Raw genomic sequence first — 11207 nt, 5'->3', positions numbered from 1 at the left:
AAGAAAGAAAGAAAGAAAGAAAGAAAGAAAGAAAGAAAGAAAGAAAGAAAGAAAGAAAGAAAGAAAGAAAGAAAGAAAGAAAGAGAGAAAGAGAGGAAGAAAGCAAGAAAGAAAATGGGAGCTGAGAAAAGGATCTGCCATCCACTAGTCCCCTCCCCCAATCTTCTGATTGGCAGCCCCGTCCCTGTTGGTTGGTGTTCTCTCACCCAGTGTTGATACTACGGGCCTTCTCCTGGTTAATGTGTTTGGTTTGGCTTCTATGTCTATTGACAGACAGTGTTTGGTCAATTATATGGATGCAGAAACATAAAGGCAGGCTGAGGAGCAAGGACACATTGCATTAGCTATGGTGACATTGTTACCACAGGCTGCTCCTTGTACTGTTTAACACAGGCAGCTGTGGGAATCCTCAAGTTCTTTGATTCTAATGTTCCTTCAGAACTCAACAAATCAAATTAAGCACTCTGAATATTGGCTTTCTGCCCAACTTCAGAATGATGTTAAGAACGTGCCAGGCGTTCTCATCAATGTCTGGGATCTAATGAGATGAAGTGCAAACAATCCACTGACTTTTCACAGAACCCCTTGCATTTGGAGAAAATATGGATCACAGGAGTGGCTGTCCACATTCCCATGCTTCAACTCAACTAATTCCTACCTGCAGGGGCTGTAGTGATTGAAGAGTGCCTCCCTCTCAAAAGATAGGTCCCGCCAGAACCTGTAAATGTGACCTTAATTTGGAAAAAAGGGTCTTTGTGGCTGTAATTAAATTAAGCATCCCGAGATGAGATCATCCTGGATTAAGAAGGGTCCTAAATCCATTGACAAGTCTTTACAGGAGAAGAGAGGAGAGGGGCACCTGGGTGGCTCAGTCGGTTAACCATCTGCCTTTGGCTCAGGTCATGGTCTCAGGGTCCTGGGATCTAGCAGTCTCCCCCCCGCCCCCACCACCACCACTACCTGGGCTCCCTGCTCAGCAGGGAATCTGCTTCCTTCTGCTCCTCCCCATGCTCGTGCTCTCTCTCAAATAAATAAATAAAATCTTTAGAGGCAGAAACAGAGACAGACACAGGAGAGAAGGCCATGTGATGATGGAGTAGAGGCTGGAGTGATGCAGGCCCAAGCCAGGGGATGCCAGGAGCCTAGAGCTGGCAGAAGGAGTGTGGCTCTGCCAATACCTTGACTGCAGACTTCTGGCCTCAAGTGTTGTGAGAAAATAAATCCCTATTGTTTTAAGCCCTGTGGTTTATGGTCATTTGTCACAGTGACTCTATGAAACTAATATGGGGGCTTGGGCACCACTGTTGCAGGCCCCCAGGACCAGCGTTCCCCCTGCTGCATTGCCCTGAGCATCCCTGGGGATAGCTCATTCTCTCCTCCCTCCCTCCCTTCCTTCATTCAGTCATCATTTAAGTAGCCATGGATTGGGTATATGAGAAGAGATAAAAGGCAAGAGTTCACAGCTAGAGAGAGAGAGACAGACATAAAAGGGTAATTGTAACATTCAGTGTTATGGGCTGAATTGTGTTCTCCTAAAATGTATATGTTTAATCCTAATCCCTAGTACCTCAGAACATGACTGTATTTGGAGATAGGGTTTTTGATGGGGTAATGAAGTTAAAATGAGATCATTAGGTGGGCCCTGGTCCAATATGACTGGTTGTCCTTATAAGAAGAGGAAATTAGGACACAGACACACACAGAGAAACGACCATGTGAAGACATTGGAGGAAAATTACCATCTATAAGCCAGGGAGAGAAGCCTTGGAAGAAACCAACTCTGCCTACACCTTGATTGAGAAAATAAATTTCTGTTGTTTAGGCTATGCAGTCTGAGGTACTTTGCTACAGGAACCCTAGAAAACTGATACATTGAAGTAAGAGCAATGAAGAGCAACAGAGGAGACTCCATCCAGCCCTGCCTGGAGGAGCCAGGAGACGCATCTGCAAGAGATGACTTCTAGGACAGTGGGTTGTCTCCAGAAAGGATAGAATTAAAAGGGACAGTTTGAGCAAAAGCCCAGTCTTTAAATGGCATGAAGGGTGAAGTAAAATACAAGTCAACACTTTTCGAGGCAAAGAGTGAGTGGGGAGTAGCACCTGAGGAGGTAGGTCTTGGCTGAAAGCCTGATGGAGCATGAAGCCCTTCATATATATTCTCTTCCTTCTGGCCTTTTCCCTGGGGACAGTGGGGAGCACTACATGGCTAGAAACAGGGCATGGTCAGATGTGCTCTTTATATGGACCATTCTGGTGACTACGTGGGGGCTTCTTGGGAGGGAGGTGAGCCTAGAGGCAGAGTGACCAGTTGAATAACTGTGGCCAAGATGACAGTGGCCAGTGGTGGCCAAGAGAAGAGAACATTCAGTGGGTGAAATTGACTAGACTGTTGGGAAGTGAAAAAGTAGAAATCTATGTTACTCAAAAGTTTTAGTTTGTATAAGTGGCAATACTGCCCACTAAGGTAGCTGTGGCTACATTGACAGGAAGCTTGCAGTCCTTGGAGGAAAATGTCCGAAATTTCCCTTAGAAAACAGGGGGATCCTAGCATGAGTATTTATGTCAGAATATCACATCGCCTTCATTTTCAGAGCTTACATAATCCCCATGATGATTCAGGTACTACTCCTTCATTACTCTTTTGGGAGGGTTTCTTGGCAAGGTTTCTTGAGATACTAAAAGGCTGAGAGCAAGCAGCTGGCTTCATAGGAAAGAAAAGGAATTAACTGGGCCATTCACAGCACATTCTACTCCCTCCCACATGGACATACAAGGCGTGAATATCCAGGTAGGGCAAGTGGGATGCATCACAATGATAAATAACATTGAGGGTTCATGAACTCTTCTGAGATTATCTTCCACAAAAAAATTGCATAGACTTTTAGAATGTTCCAGAACCTCCTGAAGCATATGCATGAAAATCCAGCATCCCAAGCTAGGAATGCCAATATAAAGGAAAGAACCCTGGATTTAGAGGCCAAAGTCCCAGCCTGCTACTAATTTGCAGGCAGCCATGGGCAAGTTTGTGAACTCCTCTGGTTTTTAATTTTCTTATCATAGCACTAGAGTTCTGTGACCTCTTTGACGAATGGCATTGGTTCACAAAGCCAACTAATTCATATGGGCACCCAGAAAATGATTTTGAATAAAATTGGGATTTGACTGTGTTCCCAGCACCCTAATTAAGAAGAAATTATGAGAAGAATAGAAATCTTTGTTCAAACCTGCTCTTTCTCCATTTTTTTATATGCTTCATTTGTTCCATGAAAGCACAATTGGGCACATGCAACAGGCTCAGACTTGTCTCTTCTCACAGTGTTTCTTTCCAAGGACATATTTGACATACCTTATTAGTGACACCAGGGATCATGGAATAGGAAGACCCTTTCAGGGTTCCAGCCATTTCTAGACATCTACATGCTAGCTACAACTTTTAAGTAGTCCAGCCAAGCTAAGCCAGACCATAGAAACACATTTTTTTTTAAACTGGAAACTATGCTAAAACAATATCAATAAAAACTTTGTGCTGAATCCATATATTCTCCAGCCCAAATATAATGTAACTAGATATACATATAGCCAAAATATAAACCAGCATCACACTGGCTAGCTTTTTCCAGAAATTTGTCTGTATATAGCCAAGTATCTAAATATTTGGACATAGGCAGATAGTTAGTTGAATGAATAAATTACAAAAAAATATATAGGTAGTCATTTTTCACAATGAATTTACATCTAAATGCTTGAACTGACTTTAGAAATGAAGCTTGCAAAACGAAACAAAACAAAAACAAACAAAAAGAAACGAAGCTTGCTACATGTCTGTTTGGTCCTGATCCATACAGTATGTGGAAATGCTATTTAATTTGCTTATCCATCACCCTAAACATTGCTTTGCTCCTGATATCACTCTCAGTTGCCTTTAGGATAAAATCCAAGCCCCCCCAGTTTGCCATGCAAACTGCATTGCTAGGTCATCAACCTCATCATCTGCTCTGAAATTGTGCGTACCTTCTTTCCACTCCAGCCAGACTGATGGAGTCATACACATGTTCATATTTGCTGTGCCTTTGCTTATGCTGAACCCACTGCCTGCAATGTCCTCATTGACTCCTCAACTGAGCCACATACCAATATCCCAATCCAGCTGCATTTCCCTCTTTTCCTCAATGCGATTTTAGAGTTTCTCACCTGCAATGATGAATTTTTATTTGCCCCCAAACAAACTTCAGCTTTTGAAAACTCCCAGGAAGGATATGGGAGGTGAGGGGACCTGTCCTCACCAGAGCTTGGCCAAGGAAAGAGCCCCAGGCCCCCAGATGGTGGCAGAAGAGAAAGGGATGTCTTATAAGTCCGTAAGATTTTTAAAACTGAACATCCCTATCAATACAAAACTTAAGCATTTACCCACAACATAGGTATATGTATTCATTTACAAATTATACTAATGTACTACTGGAAGAACTCACTGTGCACATTATTACATATCTAAAAATTAACATTTAAGAGGACTAGACAAAATGAAATAGAAATACTGCTTACCACTCTGTATCCTAATTCTAATATCCTAATATCCCATGAAATATGTTGAATCCCCTACTTTGGATACCATGACACCTGAGATAGCATCAACCTCCAGTGCTATAACAATAATGACAACTACTGACAATTCTGTGACACTTTCCGCTATGCTGAACCAAACTATAGGGAATCACTCCTTTAGAACCAAGTTTCCATGCTACAAGTCTAAGAAACATTAACAAGGGCTATTATGTTGCCTGACTTCAGAGGGTGCCACTTACATTGTGAATGGCGCCTCCTAAATTTGCTCAGTGCGCAATGTGTGCAGCCCTGCATGGGGATCCTGTGAGTTGCTAATCAGAGACAGACTGCAGATGCTTTCCAAGGAACAGGCTTCACACGAATTGCATGGCAAACAGTGTTGGTCTCATGTTGGTCCTTCCAACCATACCCAAATCTGGAGATTATAATCATTGTCAAGTGGTATCCCAGAGTGGATAATAGGTGGTGCCATATGTACGCACACTGAATAAAGAGCTGGGGCCATATATCCTGAAATCAAATGAGGGTACGTGGATCCAGAAATGTTTGATAGCAAATTATTGACAAAGTTGTATTTGAATATCCTGACCAGTGTTCTTTCCACAATATTACGCTGTTCTTGTTAGGATCATCTAATGGTGCATTCATTAAATGTCTACTAACTATAAGGCACAGTGCTTAAAATAAAAATTATTATTTTATGGATGGTTCATATCCATCACAATAAATAATAATTTAAGCTCATAAATATTGAGCACTTATTATACGTCAGATACTATGCCAAGCAATTAAATGGATTATCTTATTTAATCTTCACAACAATCCTATGAGGAGCTTACTATTACATTTTACCAATGAGGAAATTGAGGTTCCAAGAAGCTAACCAATTTAACAGAAATTAATTGGCTAAGCCACGTTTCAAACCATGCAAATCTCCAAAACCTGCCCTACGACATATACTGTCTCCCATAATCAGTGGCATCAATTACGTGCAGGACGGTGGTGTTCATTTGTATCATTTTTCTTTGTAATAACCATCATCAGAATACTTTTTTTCTTTGTATTAAACAAAATGCCAGAAATCTCTCTCTCTCTTTCCCCCCTTTCTCTTTCCCCCACTTTGTCTCTGTCTCTTTTTCTGCTTTCTTCTCTCTCTGTCTCTTATACACACACACACACAAAGGCAATTATGTCTACAGGTCCCTCAGTTTTAGCAGAAAGCATAGAGACAATTCTCACAATCCTATGTGGCAAATTCTGAATGAACCACCCCTCTTGGCTGCCTGTAATATGGACTGCAACTCTCACTAGGTACCTTTTTTCACTGGATCTCAGTGAATGACCAAGAAGCAATTATTTCTTTCCTTTTATAATCTTCAAGAATTTTGTTTCCCTGTCTTCCCCTATAGGACAGTTGGAGTTAAGATATGGTGTGTTCATCTCTTATCCAGTACCTGGCATGTAGTTAGTATGTTGTAAATGATGGGTGGATGGATGGATGGCAAGAAGGATGGAAGAAAGGAACAAAGGAAGGAGGGAGGGAGGGAGGAGGGAGGGAAGGAGGGAGGGAGGAAAGATGGTGTACGAGTGACTGTATGAGCACATTTTCTTTTTTTTTATTTTGTTAATGCATTTCTTTTTTTTTTAAGATTTTATTTATTATTTATTTGACAGAGAGAGAGACAGAGAGAGAGGGAACACAAGCATGGGGAGTGGAAGAGAGAGAAGCAGGCTTCCCGTGGAACAGGGAGTCCGATGTGGGGCTCAATCCCAGGACCCCGGGATCATGACCTGAGCCGAAGGCAGACACTTAAAGACTGAGCCACCCAGGCGCCCCGAGCACATTTTCTTGTTCATGTATTCTTGGAGAAGAGGTCCATAGGTGAAATGGGAATAACATGTCCATTCACTCAGTAGCTCCAGTCAAAACCCCTAGAGTCAACCCTGGCTCTTCTCTTTCTTTATACATCACATCAGCAGAACCTTTGGGCTCACTCTTCAAAGCCATTGCAGTCCTACTCTGCACCACTTCCGCTGTGGTCACCATTGGCCAATCCACCATCGTCTCTTGCCTAGTTTTTCAACGGCCTCCAAACTGTGCTCTCTGCTTCTACTCTTTCTCTGCTGCAGTCTGCCACCATAAAGGCAGCCCGGGGGCGCCTGGGTGGCTCAGTCAGTTGAGTGGCCTACTCTTGATTTCAGCTCAGGTCATGGTCTCAGGGTCGTGGGATCGAGCTCTGAGTCGGGCTCTGTGCTCAGTGCAGAGTCTGCTTAAGATCCTCTCTTTCCCTCTCCCTCTGCCCCCGAACCCCAATGCTCTATCTCTCTCTCTCTAAAACGAATAAATGAATCTTAAAAAAAAAAAATGGCAGCCAGCTCTGATGTCCCCCATATCACTCCAAGTAAAAGGGAAAGAACTTCCTCCACGTGCTCTGTGCCCACCTCCACCTCTCTGGCCTCACCTGCTGCCACCTTCCCTCCCTCGCTCCCCCTACTCCAGCCACGCTGCCTCCTTGCTGCCCCCCTCACTGTCACTCTGTCCCACTGTGGGAAGCTGAATAATGGCTCCCAAGTATGCCCGTGTCCTAATTCCCAGGACCCATGAATGTTGCTTTCTGTGGCAGTAGGGACTTAGCAGATGTGATTGAATTAAGGATCTTAAAATGGAGATTATCCTGTATTATCCTGGTGGACCCAAACTAATCACAAGTCTTTTTATCAGAGGGACCCAAGAGGAGTCAGATCAGAAGAAGGCAGAGTGAGGAGAGAAGCAACAAGTGCCACGGTGAGAGGATGTGGGCCAGGAGAAAGGAATGAGGACAGCTTTTAAGAAAATGAAGAGAGAAGGAAACAGATCGTCCCCTGAGTCTGCCTACACCTTGATTTTAGCCCCATAAGACTTAGTTCAGATTTCTGATCCCCAGAACAACAAGAGAATGAATTTGTGTTGTTTCAAGTGAGTAAGCTGTGTGGTCATCTGTTAATGCAGCAATAGAACACATTCACACCTGTTATTCTGTTTCATGTTTCTTTAAGGCACCATCACCACCAGGCATATTTTGTATGTACTTATTTGTCCATCGGTTGTTTTTCCCACTACAGTGCAAAATGCAGGGGAGCCAGGACTTTGTTATAAACCCAGGGCCTGGCACAAGAATGATCTGTTGAATGAATAAATAGCTGATATATTTTAATTAAGCAATCACCCGACACCCTGAAATGGCTGTGCCTCAGTAAAATGTTGGTTGAACACACAGTGACAAACCTGCATGACATTTTCTGTTCTGGCTTGTCTAGAACAGCTAAAAATGCACGCAAGCGAATATGGGTTACGACACAACCCAAGTGGTCAACACCGAAACAGCTCAGGGGAAGAATAACTCCAGGACTCCATGGCAACAAGCCCTGCTAGGGAGATGGTGAGCCATAAAGCACACCTGAGCCCCATCCAATGTGGGGCTTTCAGCATTCTGCCGTCCCCCCACCCCAGGGCTGGGGCGGGGAGGAGTCTGAGCAGGTGACACTCAGACCCTCCAGTCCCATGCAAGCAGAGAAGCCCCCGTACTCCCCGCCGTCACATATAATTTCCATTCAACTCTGAATAAAGAGCTGCAGTGGGGATGGTGGGGGATTGGGAAGCAGGGATTGTGGCTACCACTCTTCTTACCGAGTGCCACTGAATATCTTTAAAAAAGAGTTCACACATAGGAGCTGAGGTCTCTTAGTTAACAATTATATTAAAAAGAATGTAAACCTGAAGAGTTCATTAATGCCAACATTTGCTTTCGGGAACTACAGATCTTAAATAACGTAGGGCCACCCATTCCTTTCAAGCAGTTTTCCCTGTTGCTAATACCAGCGGGAGATGTCAATACTGTTTCCTCCTACTTTTGTTTGGCTCAACACCAGTGTCAGGCTAATTTCTGGTGAAATAAACACTTTGCCAAATTTACAAATGTCTTGATCTTGTAATGATGATGATGATGATAATGACGACGATCCACCTTGTCGGTTGCATAAAGTTGCATGGATGATTCCGTCCTGAGAAAAATACACCTACTAGTCCTCACTGAGTGTGGGGTTTTGTGTTTTTTGTTTTGTTTTGTTTTGTTTTGTTTTTTTAACTAACATAACAGAGATGTGGATTTGGAAGCTGGAAGGCTGCTTGAATGCACCTGTTCGAACGTCCGTCACCTCCTCAGTGGAGCCTCTCCTGATTCCTTCCTGCACACTTAAGCACTCCCTCCAAGAATACCCATAGCACTCAGCTTGAGCCTCTAGTTCACCGAAATTAACCATGTGCAAGTCTGTCTCCTGCACCACACTGCTTCTTTCTTTTTTTTTTTTAATTCACACTGCTGATTTCTTGACAGTAAGTTCCCTCCCTGTCTCCCATACCCCTTTGCCCCCCCAAATAACATAATACTAGGCAAGTTTTGACAGGTACCCAAGTATGAGCCAGACACTCTAGCTAGGTGCTTTTTAAGGACCTTGTGGTAGAATAAAGGAGATGCAATTTACACACAAAACAAGTAGGGAAAAATACAAAGTAAAAAATAATAATATATTAAGTGAGCAAATAAAGTATATCTTACTGGAGTTATTAGAAACCACAAAGGGGAGAGATAAGCATGAACTTAGGGTTTTGCGGGTTCATTTTTATTAGCAAGAAATAGCAGTATTTACTAATACGCCATCTTCATACTAAGAAAAGGGTAAATATGAATATTGTCATGGAGCAGATGTTGGGGAAAAACAACCTTGTTTCTCAATTCATAAAGATGATTTGTCTAGCCCTGAAATGCTTTTTTCATGTTTTGATAACATTGTAATAAACAGTCTTTACCACAGTATCAGTCTAAAACAAAGAATACCAAAGTTCCGAGTTTGTATATCATCAGCATTAAATATTATCACTGGCTATTAGCATCTTAATACTACTACCACTAAAATCATTTCACTTCATCAGCTATCTTAGCTATATTGGTGCCAAAAGGGTAGGCTCAGTGACAGAGGTCACATTTATTGTGACCTCTGTCACAATATATCTGAAGTATCCGTGAAGTATATCTGAATATCTGAAGTATCCGTGACCTCAGACATGCTAAGTATATCTGAAGTATCCGTGACCTCAGACACGCTAAGAAGGAAACCCCGGTGCCTGGCTGACTGTTGACTTGCTCTTGCAAGACTTGTTTTCATTTTTTAAAATCAAGATGACAAGACAAATCTAACCAGACAGGAAAATATACTCAACGTCTGTCACAAAGGTAAGGACTTGAGCCACATTTTCTGCTCACTTGTAAGTGAACTCTAAAAAATATGCTTTGCCCATAGTTTATAAAAGTTAATGATTAGACACACAACTTAAATGCACTTTCCAATTCTTATACTTTGAAGCAGTCCTGAGTGAACTCTGGAATTGACTCATTTAACCAGCCCTACTCTTGAATATGTCTTGAGATCCAAAGACCATGACATCCTGCATCTTTCCCTGGACACTGGGAGCAAAAGAAGACCCCAATTAGGCCATCCACCCATTAAGGGGTGTCTATCAGAGACAGCCCTTACCTTCACAAACAGGCTGATCTCAGGGTCCGTGGAAGTTGGTTCATTTTCTTCCAAACCATCAGCAGCAGAATTGCTGGTGAAGAAGGCCCTGCTCTGTTGGATGGTGAAGTTTGGGGGGGAAAGCGGGTCTTCCCCCATCATGACTCCATCCTTCTGGGGTTCCTCTGAGCCAGGCTCCTGGTCTTGGGGTTCCTCCGGGCCAGGCTCCTTGTCCTGGGTTGGTGAGTGTAACTCTTCCATGGAGATGTCCTGGACTTCCTGTAACTCACCTGGTTGAAGATCCTGGGACTCAAGACATACCTCATCAGACAAGAGATAGTCTGCTGCTTCTGGTTGGGAAGAGGTCAAGCTGTCCTCCTCACCCCCAGCCACACAAACTGACACAGAGTCATATTCATGGGTTTCCAGCTCAGTGGCATATACATTGTTTTCTGTCAGGCCTTCGTGGATGTTATCACAGAGAGGACCTTCATCCTCTTCTGGCTGGTCTGGAAGCTCATACATCCCTTCCTTTTGGACTGTGTCAGAGATGGTGCTATTTTCTTCGTCATTCATGTTCGTTGATCTGATAGATCTTTTGCAGGCGGACCTGAATGAATCAGAAATGAAGAAAGGGATAGAGGATGCTGCACCACCTTGCAGAGGAATCAACAGGCTTTTGAAACACAGTGACTAGCAACAGTTACCAATCAGAGGTCTCTAACAATCATTTACCAGAGACTTTCATCAGCAAACCACAAGTCCATTGGACACAAGATAAAGCTTACACACTCAGTTAACTCCTTCACTCCTAAGGATAGTTTCAAGCAGGCTCTGGGGTTTTCCTCACTGCCAGTAACTCTGACATTCTTTGGTTTAGCAAGGGGTCGAGTTATCTTCCCAATACACATTGAAATTCTGAATATTTAGCCATTTCTCACTAAAGAGGGCTCCCTCTTCCAATTGCCTTCAAATGTTGACAGCATTCAAGAAGTCTCTCTAATTCAGGGGAGAACAGCTCTCCACAATGGTAATTCATCTATTACTAGCTGAATTCGTTACACAAAACAATTCTGTGAGTGTCCATACCCTCT

General features: G+C 43.0%; 1 protein-coding gene across 1 annotated transcript in view; it reads right to left on the bottom strand.

Annotated features, from left to right (window-relative positions):
- Positions 1-10689, bottom strand: part of CLIC5 (chloride intracellular channel 5) — a 155250-nt gene extending 144561 nt beyond the window's left edge. Inside the window, exon 1 of the mRNA XM_021692062.2 lies at positions 10135-10689. Within this exon, the coding sequence (XP_021547737.1) occupies positions 10135-10689 (555 nt within the window). The remainder of the gene's footprint in view (positions 1-10134) is intronic.
- Between the last annotated feature and the right edge of the window lie 518 nt (positions 10690-11207).

This window comes from Neomonachus schauinslandi, chromosome 8 (genome assembly GCF_002201575.2).
Source record: "Neomonachus schauinslandi chromosome 8, ASM220157v2, whole genome shotgun sequence".
Lineage (NCBI taxonomy): Eukaryota > Metazoa > Chordata > Mammalia > Carnivora > Phocidae > Neomonachus > Neomonachus schauinslandi.
The sequence above is the reverse complement of the archived record's forward strand: the minus strand, read 5'-3'. Positions and strand labels throughout refer to the sequence as shown.